Below are 22,788 nucleotides of genomic sequence, written 5' to 3'. Positions count from 1 at the left end.
CTCACACACACACACACACATACTCACATATACACACGCACGCACGCACGCACGCGCGCACACACACACACACACACACACACACACACACACATGAAACAAAACATACAAATGCAGATTGTTGTCATAGTTTGTTCCATAAATTAGTAACATCACATCATTTTGTATAACTACTGTAACAGCACAGGCTGACATTTCTGTTGACTCCTTAAATGCTATTTTCTTAATGTGAAATCTGACATGATTCAGAATAATCTCTTTCTTACAGTACAGGCCATTAAATGAGGTGATCTATGCTGTCCTTTCAACATAAAACAAACATAACGTATTGTCATTGAAAATACGCTATTATTGTCATAGTACAACGCTTTTCCCGTTGAAGCATAAATCAAGCTTTACATGGTAAGAGTGACTATGTGTTGCTTGACAATCTCAATGCAAGCCAGAAAATAAATCATGTTAAAAAACAAAACAAAACAAAAAAAAAACAAGGCTGCTTAATTCATACTCCATAGACTGTGTAGCTTGCCTAAAATAAATGATTTTATAAAATGTTTCGCTTGAAAATCAATTCCTTTAGGCTACTATGGAGTAAATCAGGCTTATGCTTGTTCAAACCAAAGGCAACGACAAAAGACACATTATTGAAATAATTGTAATATAAGATTTGCAATAGTCACTATAATGGGTAAACTAGTCGTTTTGATAAATAAAAACACATTTGCGTGCAGCAGTCCAAGGTGAACCTAAAGCCTGATATAGGTTCATGCATCACGACTCGTTGTAAGCTTGTAGATCTGCAATTTTCGGTGCGAGACACCAGCGCGCAACCAAGTATAAATCGGGCACAAGGAACAGCTAAGGCCAATCCATGTCTGCTTTTGCTAGCTGGTTCATCCTTTATGCCCTGTGTAAACACGCTGGAACCTCGATTCACTGTGTGCGTACCCCATAATATAAGCAGCTACCTTGGCTCTGGCTTGCCCTTTGCAAATGCATATACAGTACACGAAAAAACAAGTATTTCCAGGATTGCTAAGTCTATTCTCATGGGGGGATACTACCAGTGGCCTTAATTTGGCTTGAAAGACTGCAGTGTGATGTTGCTGTAATAGAGATAAACAGCATGTAGTGAACAACACGACAGCTTGTCATACAACACAGTGGTGTTGTAGTGTAGATATCTTATACATCACTGCACAGAAGGCTTACGTTAGAGCTCACACTGCCATTCTCTTTAGCACTGGGAATTAACAAAGCTCTACTCGTTGTACTTCTCAGTTACAAAGTGACTCCTACACACAAAGGCTCTTTCCCCCAATAAGGCCATGATTGCTGCTCCCATTCGAACAAGAGGGATTCCTTGTGTAACTGCATCCATGTTACTTCTGGGGAGAGATCTGTGGGTGCTTTCAGTATTCCCCCTCCTTCACATACTTAATACTCAAGCTCATTCTTACAAAAACTCAATGACTCACTATTCACTACTAAACGATTCCAGCCTGTAACACAACTCTCAATGATAGCAGTGACAAAATCAAGAAATGTACATTTTTATTCTTAGCTTAGACGAAGCTATTGTGCAAAACATCTGCGGAGGGGCTGGCGCTAAACCTCGGTAGGTAGTAGGTAGATGCTTCCCCCCGTGGCCAAGTAGCCATCCCCATGGCACTGCTCCTCAGAGAGGCTATGCTGAGGCGGGGGCCTCTCCTCCATTTCTTTCTCGCATCCGATTACAGTGAGCGAAGCATTTCCCAAGTCCTGCCTGCAGGTGATGTCTCCATGCTCGCCATCCCACCCGCCACCTTCCGGTCCCCTGTCCGCCACATGTGTCTTCTCGCCACCGTCTTCTCTCTCCTTCGCGTCTTCCTCCTTCTCCTCCCTGGGTAGAGACTCAAAGGCCCCTGACTCCATGGGGCCGACCTGGTAGTACAGCAGAGAGGTGGAGTCTTTGAGGAGGCCAGGGGGGCTCTCCTCCTGGTTGTTGGCAATGCAGAGCACTGTGGCTCCCGTGGGGAACGGCCCCTGCAAAAGAACCTGCTCCACCCCTTCCATCCCGTCCTGCTCAGGCAGCCCCACCCCCAAGGCGCCGGGCAGGAGACACAGTGCCCGCTGCCCCAGGTCGGCCTCCTCCCTCTGCCTCCTCTCCTGCTCCTCGGCGCTCTGCAGGTGCAACACTGCCGTCTCGTTCTCGCGCTCCAGGATGTCCTGCTCTGCCAGGAGTTCCTGAACCCCAGCCACTGCCTCCAGCTCGGAGTCCAGGCCGGCTGCCGGGGACACCTCAGGGGACGGGGGACATGTGGAAGATGGGGAAGATATAAGGTCGGATTCAGCGTACTGTTCCCCGGTTGCCTGTCCCAGCAGCCTCCTCTCCTCCAGGTCCAGCTTCATGATGGTGTGCAGGTAGTGGGTTCGCACACGCAGAGGGTTGAATTCAATGCGGCCTGCAGAGTTGCCACAGCCGTCCCTAGAACAGCCGCATGGGAAGGACATCCGATCCACCTGACCAAACAAGCAAATGTGAGGATACAGCTTCCATTTCAGGTTTATCTAAGTAAAAAAAAAAAGAGTGTGAGAGCCTTTGGCCGCACACACCAGAGCCAGTATCTCACAGCATAGCATTCTTCTGTGTGTTATTGCGTTCATTGTGCGTTTGCCTGTTTTTGTTTGTCCACGGCTAATCTTGCAAACCACTGAACCAATCAGTGCCACATTTCTTGAGCACGTTGCCAGTAGGCAACTACCTCCACACATTTAGCTTTATCAATTTTATAATGGCAGGAGGGATCAGGCTGAAACCTTGCCCAAATATATTGTTACATAATTATAGATACAACATGGATGACTGACAACTGGCCACACTTCGTAGCAGAGGTACAGTATCCACTCAGCTCATGAACCTCTCTAATCAATCTCTATCAATGACGCTCATCAAGAACATTTATTTGATGAAAAAAATATGTTCCTTTTCCTTTGTAGTTCATCCAGACCCTCGGTTGTAAGTGGTATAAGCCGTTGATTCAACCTGGATATTTTTAGATGATGGCTGGTCAGTTTTACCAAAGTTTTAATTAAAAGTCATTTTCAAAGCACACAAATTTGACAACATCATTATAGTTAATATTTGCACAGTAACAACCTAATGCTAATTAAGTGAAGACAGAAGACCTTTGTCTTCTCTGTATTGTAGCATAATGTAGAGTGGTAAAGAAAACATACAGAGATAAAAGGGGAGCTGATACAGACGAGTGGGAGAAGAGCACAGACAGTGGATTAATAACAGCAAAGGAAGCAATTACATAATTAGGTGAAGTGAGGCAACACGATCCTAAAGCCCTCCTCAGCAAGGTGACACACAACTTGAACCGTGCTGAATCAATGGCTCTTTCTTTTCTACATGCACGCACACACAGACACAAAACGTAACATTCTTTACCTGGCATTTGATGCCAGCCTGGCTGCAGCCACAGTGTCGAGGGTCACAGTAGAAGCGGCAGTCGCAGCCGCACTCCTCTCGCGAGAGCCGGATGGCTCGGAGCTCTGCCTTCTCGCGGGCGTCGATGCGCGCAATGCCCGAGGCTCGCAAGAGGGCGCGGCGGCGCTTGGTGGGCAGGGGCTGAAGGAAAAAGCAATCATCCACCTCCACCCCTTCCACGTCTAGGTCCTCGTCAGACACGTCGTCCAGTGTCAGCAGGTCTGCCTGGGCACACTCCACTGTACCGTTGCGTGTCAGCTGTGTGTGATAGGTTGAAGAGAGCACATGAGAGTGTCAGTTGTGAAGTTATGATTCATCAATCATTATTACTGCATCTATCTATATCAGGGGCCTTCAACGTTTTCAGGCCAGGGACTCCTTAGCTGAGAGAGATGAAGCAGGGACCCCCACAACCTTGTCAAAGATTCCATAGTGTTTCATTGTTCGCCAGCACAATCATTAGGGTATTTTGGGTTCATGTCAATTTTCTGTTTTCAGATATTTAACCACTTGAACTTTCAATACACCAAATCTCTTTGCCGAAAATAGCCGATCTACAAGCTCACCACGCCTTGTGCTGTGAGACGTTGTGAGCTTGTAGATCTGTTATTTTCGTCTAAAGTTTTCAGAATCTGGTTAAGAATCTGGCTAAAAAGGAGATATCACAGAAAGATTTGTAGGACCCCTGTAGTAACTCTGAGGACCCCCTGTTGAAGACCCCTTGATCTATATTATTAATGTGCAGATGCCATCCTCTGGATTGAAACTATACCTTCATCTTTCGAGCATTGAGCTTCTCTTGCCGCAGGTGCTGGCGCAGAGTGTGCCGGTGACTGGTCTCCTGCTCGCGAGCGAACTCGCCCAGCGTGTAGCGTCTGATGTAGGAGTGGTGGCGGGCCATGCCCAGGGAACTGCCCCCTTGGCTGGGCACACTGGTGAAGCCCTGCCGCCGGGGGAAGTAGTAAACGGTCACAACATCGAATCGCACCCGCTTCCCTCCAGGCGACAGCTTGTGCTGTCTGAGGATGGACGTTGCTGGACAAGGGCAAAACAGAGTGGGGAGAGTTAGAGGGGTTGTCATGTAATAACAGTCTCATAAACGCATGAATCAAAACACCGTTCCGGTTCCAAGGGCGGAGCACTTGTTTTTGGTGGAGATGACGGAGGCACGCCGTCTTAGGTGACCATGAGCCACGTGAGACACCGGCGAGCGAGCGGTAGCGACGAGCGAGTCGCCGTGTCGAGCGCTGTTACGGTCGCATGAGCCAAGTCAGCGCCGTTACCGAGTTATGTGCCGTTATGGACAGAATAGTAAATCTTCCTCCCCCCGACTTTCGGCACCTCCGCGTGGTCCAGGTGAACACAACGGAGCACTCTACCTCCGGTTCAGCCAATCACAAGCTTCTGCGGGCGGGTTTTAACTGGGACCAGAACAGTGTTTTGATACACACATTTTCTTTTGGGAGATTATAAATGTGACAGCATCTGGTATAATGTGTAGGGCACACTTGCATTTTTTACGGAACATCCAAGTGCACATTGTAAGCTTTCAAATGATGTACCATACATTTAAATCTGAAAATAGCTAAGAAATATATTTTAACATTGTTAAGTCAAGAAGCTTAGGCATCTTTCACTGTCCTGTGTCACAAATGGCTATTTGGTTGAGCTGTGACTCGCGTTCAGTGGCCGATAGTCGAGTGCTTTTGGTGTGTGTGTGACAGTGACAGAGTGTGTGTGTGTGTGTTTGTATGTGTGTGTGACCGTGGCTGTGTGTGTCAGCTGTATTATTTTGACCCTTACGTGTGAAGGTAGTGCTGGAAGGGGGGTTGAGGCTATCGCAGCTGTCTGCACTATCACTGCTGGAGATGTCATCGTCGGAATCCTTGGGTGTCGAGAACGGAGAGCTGTTGTCCACCTCCTCATATCTTCGTTTGAGGCTGAGGGACGGACCTGCCTCCATGGAAGCTTGGTGTCTGAAGCGGAGGACAGCAGTGTCAGACACCCTGCGAGACAAAGTCTTTGGACGCAAATGCCTGGGTTCTGCATGTGAAATCGGTGTGCATGTACAAACTAGATAATGGGATGAGTACGGAGTCAAATACGAGTCAAAGAAATCGACATGGCTTATTACTTGTATTCTCAAATCTTGACATTCGAACCATCCTATGCCTAATTTATTCTCCTTTGTATGATGTTGTCATTGCGCCGAAAATAGCAGATCTATCCGTGACGTGCTGTGAGCTTGTAGATCTGTTATTTCCGTTCGGCATACAACACCATCATCCGACAAAGTATAATTCAGGCTTTAACATTTCACATTGGTTTGCCCCCAAAGAGGAGTGCAGGATGATTGCATCAGACTGTATCTAATGGGTAATGTCAATTCTTCAATTCCACTGAAAAGGTGCCACCACCAGCTCTGGGCCCTCTCTTCTTTTCATCTGTATTCCTGCCTCATCACTGCCTTGCCTCAGTCTCTCCCCCGTCTCACATGAAATCCCCGCTCTGAAATCATCAAGTCTGGAAACGTCACCATGGCAACTAGGCAAGCAGGGTTTTTATATGAACAGCCTTGAAGCAACTAGAATGTCTATGGTTTCATGGCATTTTGCTCTTATTTTGGCTCAAACTGCACAGGGGACCTCAGTGGTGGAGTTCTTTGATAGCAGAAGATCTGATCAATTAGGCCTACATCAGTAAGCAGGGGTCAAACTAGGCCAGAAGGGTGGTTTGGGCAGTAGACCTACAAGCTGTCTACTTTAGTTAATTTGGATGTGACAGCCATGTTCTATTAATCTATAATATATTACTGCATAGGAGATTACTCAGACAAGGTCCCCAGTGATACAGTAATATGTAGCCTACAGTGGCAATTACTAGACATGCTGGGGGAATAGGAATATTCTGTGTACCTACCATTATGCATAATGAGGTCGTTGCTTTTTAAGTTATGGAGCTGTAAATCTGAATGGTATTATGAGGTTATGTACCAATCATAATAATCAGTAAAATACTCGGTGTTGATCATATATATTAATCCATTCATTTGTAGCTCTGAGTGTACAACGTAATCCTTGCGGGTCCATTTGGTTACATTCGTACACAGATTAATACTGACACTGATACTGGATTTTACTGACACTCAGAAAACCAGTTATAAAGCTTTCAGGATGCTGCAACTGACTACAGTTGGGGGAGGTTTGGGTTGTGCCTCCCTCCCTCCCCTCCAGAACACCAGGTCATTCCATTTTCACAATGGCAAAGTGCCCAGGCAGCTAATGAAACACTAAACCTTCTTCTTACCTGAGGCAGATCTAGGAACCCTGATTCCAACCAAGTCGCTGCTCGTCGTTTCCCAGTGCGAGCTACACATGAAGCTTGGAACGCCCTGTTGGTTTTTTAGATGCTTCTTTATGCCAAAACGTCCACCCTAAACCGTGCAACGTTACCTACTGTAGCCTACTGTACAACAGTGGACCGGTGGTGACCCAAAGTGACTTGAATCAAAGCTTGGGTGATTGTCAGTTTGCAACACTATTGCAGAGCTGACTAGGCTACTTAGGCTTCATGCTCATTGTTCTATACTCACTACCAGATCTGGAGGAACAAGAAATGGTACTAGAGATCATTAGTGCAAGTTCTATTTAAACACTGCATGCCTATAAATCTATCTATTTAAACCAAAGGGCAGACGGAGGAACAGAGGGACGTCAAACAGGTTAGTTGCAGTTTATTGCTGAAAATAGAGTTCCGATTCCGACGCGAATCTCAAAGCTGCCGAATGTCTTGTCTTATCTTCCTGGTCGGAATCTTTAAAATGCTTTGCAATGGAGAATCCGCTGACATCTGTGGTCGTTTATCCTTTTTCCTTCACCGGGAAGGCTTCAGTCGGCTCGAATTAGAGTGCCGTTCGTCGTACGTGAAATTGGTTTATGCTCCTTTGATTTTGGTGTCCAAAATGTTGCGAATTGTCCTGCAAAATGACGTCCCTCTCCCCCTCGCCCCTGCCCCGGTTTGTTACAATGTAACAATGGAGTAAGGAATTCTGCTCTGAAGCCATATATACTTATTGTGACATCACGAGCGTGCCCTGCGCAAGGCATGCTGGGAAATGTAGTCATAGTGGGTTCTTTGTCCATGCTGCGGTCGTTATTAGATGCAAAATTCGAGAGGAACTGTTCACAGAACAATCACACGTGGGAAAAAATACCTATATTCATAATTAAAATACAAGCCCTCATCTCCGATGAGAACATCAACCTCTGTAATAAAAAAAAAGGCAGTTTCCATAGCAACACACGACACTACACAATGGCTATCCATATCCTCTACTGTAACCTACAACCACCCCTAAATATAAGGACAGCAGTCGTCATATCAATAATGTAATTTGTCCCCACGTCTTAGACTTAACTTAGATGTCCTAAAATAGATCGTTCTAAATTAAGACCAGTCTATATTCACACACACAAGTGGTCTATGCAACCCTCTTCTTACAGTGTAGGGAGAAATGAAACAAACAGCTTATGGGTAAGTATTTTAATCATTCTGACGAGATGGGCCAAAGATGAACATCTAAAAATGTCAAACTACCCATTTCATTTCAGCACAATGGACTGAAGCCAACTATTTTCTTTCCACATGCAGTTTTGGTATGCCAAGCAACCCACTACATGTATTAGTATTAGGAAGTGGCGATATTTAAAAAAATAAAATAACTGAAAACGAGTTTAAAAAGAAACAGGGGGTAAAGATTATAAAAACAGCCAAAGTAACATGATTCATAACAAAACATTTTAAACTGGCTAGTCAAAACAAATTCAGGGGAAATGGATAAAAACTTAAGAGGTGTTGGGAAATGCCAAACACTGGTAGGGATGATGTGTAGACAGGTTGCTGGTGTTGCTACTATGTTCACTACAGTAGATAGCGTTTCATTGTCCTTTGAGATCCAAGAGTAAAAATCATGATGGCTGACAATGTAATAAACACATATTACACAGAGGTATAGAAAATATTTTCACGCCGTCTTACAGTAACATAGCAAAGGAGAATACTCGACACAATTAGCCTTTAAAAGAAGCACAAATATTAGCCGAGGACAGAAGAGCTGTCCTCAAGATATCCCTTGATCAGTGTTGGACAGTAACACATCACCAGTAACGCAATACCAGTAAAGTGTTATTGTAATGTGTTTTCCCAGTAACGAGTAGTATAACTAATTACTATTAACATTTCAGTAATATAATGTTTCAGTTACCCTTCCCCAATAACTCGTTAACATTTTTCAAAACCCTTGATGGAACAGCGGTCCGAGACATGATAGGTATAGTGGGATTTGCGTGTCAGGTTTGATTTTGTCTGGAGTAACAGACAACAGCACAGTCAGTTCAGGACCCCAGTCTAACTTTTCCCCAAGAAATAAGGCGTTAGTTTCCCACACCTTGTTTTTGAAAGTCCATAAAGTGAATGAATCTGTTTGCTCTCCAAGCCGACAACATTATGTGTGTCTGTTTTATATCAAAGCAGCTTTTGTATGCCTAAACTACCAAAATATCTGATCTACAAGCCTGCAAACCATCGCACTGCAACGAGTTGTGAGCTTGTAGATTAGCCATTTTCAGTGTGCGACAACAGCACACACCCAAGTATAAACCAGGCGTCATGCTGCAAACACAACAACCGAATCACTGATCTGAGAAAGCTTTAAGTTTAGCAGTCCAGATGTCGACAGTTGAAGAGACAGTCAAACACTTTAAACGCTTTCTTCAGCTAGAAGTATATTCATTGTCTAGGTAGCTTGCAAAATGTTTTTAACCAAACTTACCTGTAACAACACTGAGGATTGTAGGCTGCAGTGTTGAAATGAGTATGGCAACTAGTTACTGTTGGCCGGGAGTAATAAGTAACGTAACAATATTAGTTGGAAAAGATGGAAAAGAGTGATGAGTAATGAGTAATAAATTACATTTGAGTAATGAGCCAACACTCATTGTCCTGATGGCTCATGATGCTGCCTCTCAGTATCATGTTCCTTCTCGCTAATGTGGCTCCATAAAGCAACACTGCAGAAGGAAGGGAACCATGCGGTATTACAGGCTGAGGGTCAAGTATTGTAAGAATAAGGGGGACTTATTTGCTTCTGACGCACAGCGCTTTGGCACACCAGATGCTCTTCTTCTTGAGATATGAGCGACAGGGAGGATATTACCATTTAAGACGAGACAGCCACGGGGCAGGGAGGTGCGATGTGCTTCGATGTAGCAACTTGAACCAGAGTCACTCCTTCAATAGTAATGCCTAACTTTCACTTCATCATACTAGCGCGTCACTTGGCAAACTTTCCCAGAGCAACGCACAATGACGTATGAAGGCTTAAGACAATAAAAAGGAATAAAGGAGAAGAGGGCTAGGTGCTTCAGTCGTACGCCCCACAGCGGCGTCTGGCGAGTTGTTGGGTGTGTCCGACGCACAGGCCGATGGGGGGTGGGGGGAGGTTTAAACTCCAGCACATTCCACGCACAGCGGGGAGGCTGAAGCTGGAGAGACACTGTCAGGATGAGGTGTAAACGGAGAGCAAGGAGACACCGTTCTCCCATTCAGACTTCATTTCAAGATGATGTGGTAGCCATCATGCGTTTCATCTGGTGATTAAAACGAATACATACAGGGCCGATTACTATAAATAAACTTGCACTGACAAAGCACATCACAGGTGATGTTTAATTTAGAAACAAAAGCTAGGAGAAAGTTTGGGGCGTATGTGAAATCTCACATACCTTTCATTGTGTCCAATACAAAACACACCTCGTCCTGGAAGTTCTGTATCATCTGTAAAGTGTCAAAGGCAGAAGAAAACGTATAATGTTTTTAAAGATGAAGCAGGCACACACTTGCCTGCAAATTTATTACAGTAACCAACGTTTCTTTAGGATAAGAAAAGGTCATCTCGTCCCAACACTTAAAACTAGGGATGTCCAATATTGCCTTTTTTACCGATAACCGATAATATCCAACTCTTAATTTCCGATACCGATATATGCCAATATAATATCTAGCAGTGATTCTCAACCATTTGAATTTCAAGCACTCCCAGTTACAAATGCCAGTTACAAATGCATTAGGCTACTGACCCCCATTTAATGTCTTTTATATATCACTGGGACAAATGGAATGGGTCCATTTGGTTCCATTTGTACACTAAGAGTTACAGACCTGTAAGTGTCCATTTGGTTCAATTTGTACACTCAGTTACAGACCCCTAAGGGTCCATTTGGTTCCATTTGTACACTAAGTTACAGACCCATAAGGTTCCATTTTGTTCCATTTGTCCACTCTAGAGTTACAGACCCATAAGGGTTCATTTGGTTCCTAACTATCTAACATTTAGCTGGGGACCCCCTGGAACGCTTCAAGATTGGCGCAATAATAATTACAGTAAATATAATAGCATTTAGCTGGGGACCCCCTGGAACGCTTCAAGATTGGCGCAATATACAGTAAATATAATAGCTTTTAATGATTTGCTGTTCCACAAGCCTTAAGAACCTAACTGACCATAATAGGTCTAGCCTTAATGCAGAGAACAGAGCGGTGGCTTTTACCTCATCGCTGACCAGTACATGGATGCCGGTGGGACCCTGTTTAAAGATCTGGCTTATTTGTCTGGGCGAGATGTTGAACAACTGAGCAATCTTCTCTGTGAGCTCCACAGCCGTCAGCTCCTCCAAGTAGATGGCGTGATAGACTGCAGGCAATTAAGTAGGTGTGAGCATAAAACAAAATCTCAATGAATACTTTATATTACAAACATACATTTAAACATTCAATATAAAACGCCTCGCGTTGCCGAGGCGTTGTGAGCATGAGCCGCTATTTCACAATTTCTGCCTCTAATGTTTGACAATTTGGCCAATGTTTAATTTGTCATTTTAGAGGTATTAAAAAGTCCTTAAATTGTCAGTTTAGAAATGTGCAGATACCCTCTATAGAATTAAACTTTATGGTGGTTTGTTTACGGTTGAGTGAGAAAAACCATGTTGCACATTAAGTTAATCCCCAAATTGAGAACCAGTGTTATAAGAGACAATGCCTTTTTTTATCAATAATAATAATACTACATGACATCATGCATAATCAGAAATGCATTAAAGAAAATACGGGCTAACCAAAGAAAGTGTTGCTGCTGGCATCTCCGTTTTCATGTTTGTGCTGCTGCTCCCGTGCCTGCTGAGACTCCTGACACACGTAGACCGTGAGCCTCGGTCTTACCACCCTACACACATACAGATCACCATGGGGAAAGAAAAGAAAAGAACAAAGTGCACTTTTAACCCATTTAGGCCTGAACACATTATGACGCAATATTTTATGCTTTAAATATAAAAAAAATAGCAGATATACAAGCTCACAGCGCGGCACCGAGTGCCGCGCTGCAAGCTTGTAGATCTATTTTTAAAAAATCGTGAAAATTAGAATTTTTACCCGATTCTATAAGTGTCTTTTGAATCCTTCTAAGATTTTTGGAAAAAACCTATGTTTCTATGTCAGCAATCTGGCCGGCCATCGTCAAAGAAAAGGTCCTTTTCACTCAACTGGAGCTCAGTTAGTCTGTTCTTGAGAGACTACTATGTCAGTGGTGTTCAAACCTTTTCATGTGAAGGACCCCCAAAATGATATTTATTTGGCCACGGACCCCCATTTCAAAATATCTAGTTCCAGGGACCACCCAGAAGCAAAATTTGAGTTACAAACATCCGCTTTGAAAATACATATATTCAAAGATTTGCACAAATTTTCACGACTTTTTCAAAAATAGCAGATCTACAAGCTCGCAGCGCGGCACTCGGTGCCGCGCTGTGAGCTTGTATATCTGCTATTTTTCACTGGTTAAAACATTCAATAATTCTAGGCCTAAATGGTTCAAGTCAAGAAACCTTACTGCGTATCGGGTAATACAATATTAAAAACACACACGAAAGGAGGAAACCCACCTTCCTTTCAGTGCATTGAAGAGTCGTATACCATCCGCTGGCCCACAGATCTGAATGACATCTTCCCGGGTCAGCTTCAACAGGTCCGCCCCTGTTACGTACAACAATAACCTCTGAACCTTCATAAAATAGATTCACCCCCAGCTGAACACATGTAACCAAGTTCAACGATGAGAGGCAAGTAGCTGCCGTACATGCTGTAGATCAGGGGTTGTCGAAAATCTTTTTAGACTGTGACCCCCAAAATAAACATATTTGAACTGGGGACACCCACCCTGACAAGCACTTGGAATTGTAGGCATTACATTTAATGTGGCTCGGTTCCACAGATAAATATTGTGAAAATTTCAAAATGTTGCTAATTTCACAATGTTTGCCTCTTGCTTACTTTATATTTGACAGTTTGGTATTAAAACGGTCTTGAAAGTCCTTAAATTGTCACTTTATAAATGTGCAGATACCCTGTATACACTTATACTGTGTGTTGGTTTGTTTACCATTGAGTGAGAAAAAGCTAATCATCTGGGGACCCCGCTAAATAATTTGGGGACCGCACTTGGGGACCCGACCCCAAGTTTGAGAACCACTGCTGTAGATCGATCTGTGCTCTGTTGAATATCTCTCTCTACTACCGCTCATGCAGCATTTCTGAAAGTGATCACGCAATTCTAAAACATGGACGGGTGGAGCTATCAATTCTAAAACATGGACGGGTGGAGCTATCAAAATGGCTACCATGTGTGAATACACACTGCCTGTTGTTGCCTGCTATTGACAATTGGTCAACAACAGGCTGAAGTGGTTCTTCCATGATCAGTGTCTTCTTCTGTTCATTACTGCAGCACATAGCTTGCTAGCTTTAAAATTGTATGTGTTTATCAACTCAAACAGTGACAAAAGAACATACGTTTGTTGAGTAATTACAACCAGAATGTGTGTTTACAGTGGGTAGTCCGGGCGTTGACATAAAGCTCCTTTGAATTGAATTGACATTCACGTGGGCGTGTTTCAGACTCGCTTTAAAATAACCAAATGAGACACAAGCAAGTCTTGAACCTGTTTTAATAGTCATTCCATGTGACACTGAAGGATAACCAACCGGGAGCTGGTCTGTTCCTTGTTTGACATCAGGAAGTAGCATACCTGAAAAGTTGGTGAAAAGCCGGGAGAAGGGCGAGAAGCGGTTCCTGTGAAGCCACTGCTGTGCGTCTTGTGGTGTTGTTGTGGGTAACAGGTTCTACAAGGGGAAAGATTTGACAAAAATAAAAATAAAAACAGAGAAACAGACAGAGAGAACATTTTAATCGCAACAATGTTGAAAGGTTTACAAGTCCTAGGGATCATGTGAAGTTACAGTCAGGCTGTATGAATTAAAATAAATATTTGATAGACATCTCCCATATCACAGATATCCAAAACATTAAACAAACAAACATCATTAACTCTGTAGAAGTGTAAGTATGCTGTCAGCACACATATTAGATTACTTGCCCATGTGATGTTATGCTGTATCTCGTTGTTTGTCTATGTAAACAAAAATAAAGAAAGATGTCTTAATTTCCTCCCTAGGGTTAAGACAACATGAAATGACACACGCTAAAAAATAATTAAAATATATCTTCTATATTTTAGACCATTATATATATTATTCTCTCACAAAATATATAAGGGAATTGAGGGACATAGGGATATTATTACTCAGAAATCATCTCAAACATTGAAAAAACATTCTTTGAAAAGTAATAAAACTGGACATATTCCACAGTACAAACTAACTGCAGGTTTCAAAAGGAAAATTAATAAAGGAATAAATGCATCATTAAAGACAAGAGAACAACTCATGCTTATTTGTAACCCTTTCAAAGACTGGTGAAAAGCAGACCCAATTACAGCTTCTCTAAACTACTAAAATAAACATTTGAAATGTTTTACTGCCAACTGAGTAAATCAATCTCTTTTGAAGAAAGACATTTACAAAGGAGATTAGTCAGTTCCTTCACTAAATAGACTTGATAGCACAGTAATTGGCACTCTCAAAATCAATTTGCACAAATCATTCCCCATGTGTTATAATTAAATTTATCTCATTAAATTTAAACCATGGATAGAAACAAATTAATTTAGCAGTGTACGTTTTATAAGCAATGCTACAGTAAGTGGCCAAGCAACCTCATAGATCTTCTCTCAAACCACCTTGTTATCCCCTGCATGACCACATCATTAGCCAGATGCTTCTAAGCAGAAATGGACAGTGAAATATATATATATATATATATATATATATATAATATAAAAAAGGTTAATAAATGGCTAATTAGCACCATCAGAAACCATAGAATTCTGTGCTTTCTTCAAGGGTTGAGGAAAGGACATGTATGACTGTGACACATATTGATCTAAAGATTCATGCTTTGAGGCACACACACGTTTCTTTATGCCCAATTACTCCCGTCGCATGACTGCGTACTGCCCTGAAATAGCATACAGTATCTACAAGTTCACAATGGGTCACACTTCTTGAGGTAATCGACTAAAGACAATATTAGCCATGATATCTCATCTCTTCATATAGTATATGAATCTAGTAGAGTTGTTAATATGCAGGGCTTTAGGCAGGTTGGGGCATACAGTATACCATGGATATGGGACTCACTGAGAGAGAAATGACAGTTCTACTTACTTCTACTGCCTGAACCACAGGCTCAGGCTGGTGGTTGGGTGATCCGTTTCTATGAAGACAGAAAATATAAGTTTTAAATATAATCTAATAAAAAAATAAAATGCAAAAGTTCCACTATTACCTCACATAATCATCTGTATGCTTACAGACAAATAATCATTCGCTGGGGGCAACACAATATAAATCATATACTAAAGAAACGAAACATACCAGTAAGACTCCCTAATCGGGAGATAAGCAACGTCACGTCGCATACACATCCTTTAGAAGGCAATCGTAGCCAATCAGGAGGGAATATGGGAAATGGGACAGATCCATGTTGATGACATGACTATAGAGATTTTAGGCCAAAATCTGTAGGAGCAGTGTCCAAAAATGAGTTTTGCAAAAATCGGCTTGATGGTGGCGCTAGAAGAGGGCCATGTGAGAAAACAGGGGCGGAGGTTGTGATTTGCCAGCCAAGGAGCGTTGTGTGCAAAGTTTTGAATGGATAGGGGCAACGGTGGCAGAGACAAGAGTAGGGGCAAAAGTGTGACGTGACGGACAGACGGAGGGACTGACGGACAGCCGATGGAGCTTTTCATAGTACACAAATGTAACTATGGTTCTATGCATCCCTGCTGACCACCTGCTTTAAGCACTGATTTAATATTTAATATTCAGTGCTTTAAGCACCACGTCTTGTGGTCAGCAGGGATGAAATAGAACCCATAATATGCAGCCTTACCCTTCTGCCACTGGGAAGCTGTTGTGTGTGCTGTTGAAGCCAGGTGATGGTGAGTTGGTGACATAGGTGATCTCAGGCCAGGGAGAGCACTGCATGAGAGAGCATCACTTTTGTTATCCTGACAGTGAAAACTACCTTCAAACCAAATTGTACAGCTAAGGAACGCATTACTATTGACCTTCACTGTTCACTTTTGTGTACTGTTTTCCAGTTGTCTTATTAATAAAATACAACGGTCATTTTGATGCATTCCCTTTTTCCCTTTACAGCGTTCGAAGGGCCCTTTCTTTCGGAGGACTTATCGTCCTCCGATATGCTCCTGTTGAACATCACTCACCTCTGTCAGGATGGTGGTTTCATAGGAGGGCTGATACTTCTCCTTCTCCTGGGGCGCTCGTTTCTCCATCTTCTCCCTGTCCGTCTTCTGCTTCCTGTCTGCACCTTTAGGCTGGAACAGGTCGGGTGAGGTTAGTGGCACAGCCGTCGGGAAGAACAAGACACCAAAGATATGGTGATTTAATAACAGTGGAATATCTAATGGGTTTCCTCTCACCTTAAAGACTTTAACCTGACATGATGCAGAGTGGAGGTGCTCTGTGTACTCGCTGCTCTCATTCTCCTTGAAAGTGTCGATCTGGACACGAAAAGGCACGCCTTTTTCTCCTCCATGCTTGCGCATGGTGAATTCTGTGCTGATGCAGTGAACCTACGAACAACACAACACATATCTGACTGAAACTTATTCAGGGCAGGATGCCATAACTTATCAACAGGACAGGGTAAACATGACACTATAAGGAAGCCACATAGATTCATGAAAAATGATATTAGTAATTATTACTCAGGTCATATCCACTGATAGTTTGCTAAACTCTGGGTTAATCGGTATACTAAACAAGCGAAGCAATGCAATGACAGGAATCTCTGGATTGTCCAAGATCATTCCGATCAGATACAAAAAATGAATTCAGGATTACAGGGAAAGGGAAGTTAGAATATGTACTAATGAAAATAGCAAGATTTGGTCGCCATGCTACCTGGATAAAAACTGAGGTTCTTTTTGATGGGTCCCATAGGAACTCCACAGTGTTAAGCTGAGTAGGGTTAGCCCTGGGGTCGATCATGCCAACAGACATGGGGATATCTGCAATGGATCAACGTGAAATAATCTGTTATCAACAGTGTTCTTTATGCAATTCATCACCATTGCCTGCAGTAAACTTAAGAACTGTGCAACAGATAAGAACCTAATCCAAGCCCCACTAATAAGCTACAGTTAAAAGCCATCTAATGTCAGGCACCTCCACATAATGTCCTATACAGGCGATCACAACAGCCCACTTCTTGTATCAATGTTACAAAACAAAAATCTGCTCCATTGTGTGATGGTTAATGTAAACTCAAGGTCACACTGCAATACTTTTCCTCCACACTCAAACCCAATTCAGTTGCCTCTGTCTCAGCCTACAGAGGATCAGAGAGAGTGATTGGCCAGTGCTCACCCAGGTCCAGGATGCGATCCCCAGGCCTGTTCCAGCGCCAGCCCTCCAGCTGTTGGTGCTCTGTGTACTGGAGTCGTCGGTCATGGAACACCACGCGGAGGATGCTCTGGAATACACACCAAAAAATCAAAACATTAATATTATCTATAGCAGTGGTTCTCAACCTTTTCGGGCCGCAACCCCCAAAATAATACAATATTTTCGAGCACAAAGAGTTGAGGAATTACATTTTGTATAACTCTGTTCTATTGTGAAAATAGCAGATCTACTGTACATGCTCACAACGCCTCGCATAGATTGGCCATTTTCACAATTTCTGCCTCTAATATTTGACAATTGTCATTTTTAGAGGCATTGATTATGAGGGGGACCCCTCAAAATAAATTGGTGACCCCCCCTGGGAGTCCCGACCCACGGGTTGAGAACCACTGATCTAATAGCACAGTATGTCCTGGAAAACACTAGACTGTACGAATTTACAGTAGTACGTTATGAAATGGTTGCCAAGGCCGTGATCTTAAAATGGGAGCAAACACTGATGAAGGCCGGATAGCCACAACGTCTGTCACCTTGAGGCATATAGAACAATAACAAATATGGATTTTTATTTCTGAGTGTGACCCTCCATGGTTTGATTTATTGAATGCCGTGATCTTACCTTCACCATTTTACCAGTGATTTCAGGGAGCTCCCCCATTTTCCGATTGTCAAGCATTCGAATTTCGTAGGACTGCCCTGCAAAGACCAGACCAATGTTAAATTCAATTGTGAGCTATAAACCAATTTAACCTGGCGTTCCTATTTTGGGCATGTAATTATAGGCCCAAACGTTTTCAAAAATAGCCAATCTACAAGCTCAAAATGCATCATCCTTTTAGACACAGTCTAGGGCTTCATTGATTAAGTAAGGCGTGGTGGATGCATAAACGCAATCTTTTTCTATGTGTGCAATTATTACCAAGTCGACATAAAAAAATATAAACAAACATGGCTTCCGTGTTCAATCTGGACATCTTTTTCCATTACCAGTGAATACTCCAAGCTCACAGGTATTGAGTCCACTAATAAAGATATAAATAAAGAACAGTAAATCCAGATGCTTGCCTTGGTTGAGGTAGGTAAGTGTTTCATCATGCAGTTTGACTGCCGGCGAGGTAGCTGCACACAGAACATACTGAAAGGGAAGGATCTTGTTATCGCTGTCTGGAGGCAGGTTGGACTCCTCCTGCTTGAAGATGGGCAGAGCAAGCACATCGCTGTAGAAAGAGACAAAATAGAAAAACATGGTCATAAGCTGATGAAGACTATTATACTCATCGCGGCACACCAGATCCTTTTGCGTGACTTCCTTTGTTGGGAACAATTCTAAACTAAATGAATATTCAACAGCTGCTGTGGAATACTGCAGCTTCCATCAGATGGATCAAATACCGGTACGTATACCTAGAATCCATCACCGGATTCTTCAGGAAAATGAGCCATAACTTACAATTAGAGCCACACGAATACCAGATTATCTGACTTTTTTTTTTAATTACATCGATATCTGCAATTATGCAACCAATGTGTCCCAATTCTTTGCCACTACATAGCATTCAGGGGAGAAGACGACAGCCTCCACCTCCAAAAATAGCAGATCAACAAGTGCTGCAACACATTCTGAGCTTGTATTATTTGTTTGCTTGTTCATTGCATAATTAAAGTTCAATTCTTTTCATATCGGGTTATAGTTATTTTTTAAATATTGCATTTATCAAAAGGTTCTTTTTACCCCTATTTTCTTAATTTGTTTGCTCATAAATTAAATGTACTAAAACATGTACTAAATGTTTTTACAAAATATCAATCAAAACATCGTAATCAGTGAGCAAGGGGGACAAAAATCGGGATCAGACCCGAAACATCGGTTGAGCTCTACTTATAACCAACGATGCAGTTCATTAATTATAATGGAGGTAACTAGGGAGACACAATTAAATACCTTGGTATCCAGACAGTGTATGTCATTTCTCCTCTCAACAGAAGAATTTAAGTGGGCACTTTACATACTGTCTAGTAGTGGTGGTAGTATCATGTAACAGAGCACTTTCTATACCAATAGCTCTCAAGCTGTGGATTCTGACAGCACAGGGAGTCCGTATGAGAACCACTGTTCTAGAACAACAAAAAGGATACTGAAAGAGCCATGTGTCTGAGTCAGCTAAATCTAAATTGATTTCACACAAGAAACAAAGTGTCCAAAAACTGTCAATAACTGGGAATCTTAAATAATACTGCAGATAAATACGCAAATGGAATCATTCAGATGGAATCATCAATCAATCAATTCTTTATAGTGATAATTGCTTGGTCATCCCCAATACTCCAATTATATTTTGTGAAGCACAAGAAAAAAGGTAGTTTGTATGCTATGATGGTCACAAAACAGTATTTATAATTGTGTGCCTAACAGCTAAGAGTTAACATTCTACTAAATATTCATGCAGTCTTCACATATCAATTCAAAAATAATGATTGGGCCATTTCTATTCAGAATACACTCCAGCTTGCCAGAAAAGGCAACAACTGAAAATATCCTACTGGACAAAGGTGAACTTTTCATTTATGGAATAGAATTGATCAGTTTTCTTTCTTGTTGCTTATTTAGGACTGGTACCAGATCAAATGGAAGCACTGCTAGTCATCATGTTTATTCCACTCAAAGGAGACTATGATCAGTCTCTTCTAACTCCAAACCACATTTCATCAAATTCCACAATGCATTATTCCGGGATAGGCCAAGTCAAAGCACACACTCCAGAAATGTACAGTACTGGTTGGATATGGGTTTATTACTAACTAGATACTGAAAAGCCCTTAGGCCTAGACTGTGGGGGGGCATAACTGTGAATTCATCAAAATAAAGCCCTGAGAAAAATGAATGTTAATAATATGTCTATTATTATGAGACAGAACGAGAATGCTTTATTTAATTAAAACAGCTTTGAGTCAATTACCAATATACTTTATTTAAACACTTGCATCCCAGCATCCATATTTTGAGGGGAACAGGAGCCAAAAATGGCCAATCTATAAACTCACAACATGTCGCAGCATGAGCTGTAGATTAGCCATTAGAAGTGAGCTCACACAACAAACCAATGGATATACAAGCCAATTTTCTTCCAATTAATTAGAAAAATAATAATTAGAAGTGAGCTCATGATACTGTACCTCATACTGTATGCCCCAGCTCCAAGCTCTTGTCCAATGCCTGACAGACTGGCATCAAAGTCCTGGACTAGACCTGACTCAATCACTTCGTCTGTGAGGGGCAGCTTCAGAGCCCACGCCATGATGATGGTGTGTGTGGAGCTTTCCTCCCGAAGCAGTTCCTGGAAAACCTGAACCAAGCTCTGGCCCTCTGTCCAAAGTGTTCAAACCTTTCACTGAGAGAGACAGACATCATGGCATCATCACTCACTAATGCAAGGAAAGGAAGCATCCATTCAATCTGATGTGAAAAATCTCATCGGATTACACATCGATGTAAAATTGGCTATTTTGTCCAAAATGTTTAAAAATATATATATATATTTGAAAAATAGTTTAAGTAATGTAGGTATACATGATGTGAACATACATGTACATTATCAGTCTTAATTGTATCCTTCAACTTCTTGTTTATGCCCCAAAATATGTGGATATACAGGTTGTGTAGCAATTTGTAACAACTGTAGAAATATTACAGTTTAACTGTCGAATGTTTAAGCATGTTCTAATCATGTATACTTTACATTTTTCAAATATATATATATATTTTTTACAAAATAGCCAATTTTACATCGAGATGCCCTGATGTCCTTATAGTGCCCAGTCTGCCCACCTATCCTGTTCATTTATATGGACGACATCTGTTAAATACGAGAAACATGGTAAATCGGGATTAAAACACACATGTCGTGTCATAAATAAATAACAAGTCACGGTTTTGTTAAAGAAAAGAAAAAAAAAGAAAGAAAAACAAGGAAAAAAACAACAACAACAACAAGAATGGTGAGCATACATTAAGATCCTCAGTGTAATTCATCCATTTAAAACTCTCTGACAGCATATACATGTAACAACCAAATGAACACGAAGGGTCCCAATTAAAAGTAAAAATACAAACAAAACAAAAAACATATTAAACCTACCTTTGATCGTGAGAAAGGTACAGCTGGACTCTTCAGTGCGTCAGTTCCATGCCATCATGTCTTGCTCCCTCGTTCCAACACTAAAATAAACATGTCTAGATGCTAACAGCTAACCTAGCTAGCTAGCTAGCAGCTCTTCGGATGACTAAAGCTAAGCCTTTACTGTGTGTTCGTTATTCAAGACTGACAAGAACAATCGGATATCATCGTCCATTCGTGATATATGTTACTAAGACTTATCATACAGTTATGCAATGGAACAAATAGTAATAGTCTATTGTTTGTTTATCTATCTTTCGTCCGGGAAAAGTAGCTTCCGTAATTTCCGTTTGTGTTCTTCTTCGGCTTGTTTTCATCCCTCCAGATTAGCTATTGGAGCTTTATCGCTACCGATCGTTTGGTGGACCACCAAACATGATCACACTCGACCAACTTGCTTTCAGTGGTTCTCAAACTTTTTCATGTCAAGGACCCCCAAATTGTCACTTATTAGCCCGTGGACCCCCATTTGAAAATATGTGCCTGTAAGAGAAGATTGTTGGGCTCTAGCAGTGATTCTCAACTATTTTAATTTCAAGGACCCCCAGTTTGACATATAGCCTACATTATAATACGGTCCCCCATTTAATGGCATTTCTATTCTATCTCTGGGACAACAATTTAAATTGTACTCTGAGACCCTAACGGGTCCATTTGGTTCCATTTGTACTATCTCAGAGTTACAGACCTGTAAAGGGTTCATTTGGTGTTCCTGACTATCTATCATTAGCTGGGGAGTGGGGACCCCCTGGAACTCCCTTAAAGACCCCCGGGGGTCCCCAGACCCCACTTTGAGAACCAGAGCTCTCATCCCCCAAATCCCACCACCAGCACCTGGCTGCTATTAATAAGCTAATGTGATTTGTAAGGTTCCTCAGCACTGAATTCAATTCAATTCAAATAATTATTCTACAAATTAGAACTCTAATTGATTGACTGACTGACTGACTGAGTCTGACTGACTGACTGAGTCTGACTGACTGACTGACTGACTGACTGACTGACTGACTGACTGACTGACTGATTAATTGATTGAAGGTACAGGACAGTACATTTCACTGTCAACTAAAAAAAGTATGAAGACCACAAGAAAGATTTTAGGCTTGTTTGCATTGGGGTCCCTTTGTACTCAGTTCATACAACATTAAATGACAGACAAATAAAACACAGTACTATGCAAAAAATATCATAAGA

General features: G+C 42.0%; 2 protein-coding genes across 2 annotated transcripts; both read right to left on the bottom strand.

Moving 5' to 3' along the window:
* Nucleotides 1-304: 304 nt before the first annotated feature.
* Nucleotides 305-7,397, bottom strand: csrnp2 (cysteine-serine-rich nuclear protein 2). Its single transcript, XM_080733443.1, has 5 exons — nt 6,782-7,397; nt 5,279-5,451; nt 4,248-4,510; nt 3,437-3,733; nt 305-2,502 (listed from the first exon to the last, which is right to left on the bottom strand). The coding sequence occupies exons 2-5, from the start codon at nt 5,436-5,438 to the stop codon at nt 1,609-1,611; spliced, it is 1,614 nt and encodes a 537-aa protein (XP_080589569.1). The 5' UTR covers nt 5,439-5,451; nt 6,782-7,397; the 3' UTR covers nt 305-1,608.
* A 605-nt stretch (nt 7,398-8,002) lies between these two features.
* tfcp2 (transcription factor CP2) lies at nt 8,003-21,873 on the bottom strand. Its single transcript, XM_080733388.1, has 17 exons — nt 21,556-21,873; nt 20,594-20,808; nt 18,485-18,636; nt 18,039-18,115; nt 17,381-17,486; nt 16,916-17,022; nt 16,432-16,584; nt 16,216-16,326; nt 15,879-15,967; nt 15,152-15,200; nt 13,963-13,995; nt 13,615-13,708; nt 12,472-12,562; nt 11,647-11,753; nt 11,083-11,225; nt 10,258-10,309; nt 8,003-10,122 (listed from the first exon to the last, which is right to left on the bottom strand). Exons 2-17 carry the CDS (start codon nt 20,713-20,715, stop codon nt 10,085-10,087), a joined length of 1,524 nt encoding a protein of 507 aa, XP_080589514.1. The 5' UTR covers nt 20,716-20,808; nt 21,556-21,873; the 3' UTR covers nt 8,003-10,084.
* Nucleotides 21,874-22,788: the final 915 nt, after the last annotated feature.

This window comes from Nannobrachium achirus (genome assembly GCF_963921795.1).
Source record: "Nannobrachium achirus genome assembly, chromosome: 9".
Lineage (NCBI taxonomy): Eukaryota > Metazoa > Chordata > Actinopteri > Myctophiformes > Myctophidae > Nannobrachium > Nannobrachium achirus.
The sequence above is the reverse complement of the archived record's forward strand: the minus strand, read 5'-3'. Positions and strand labels throughout refer to the sequence as shown.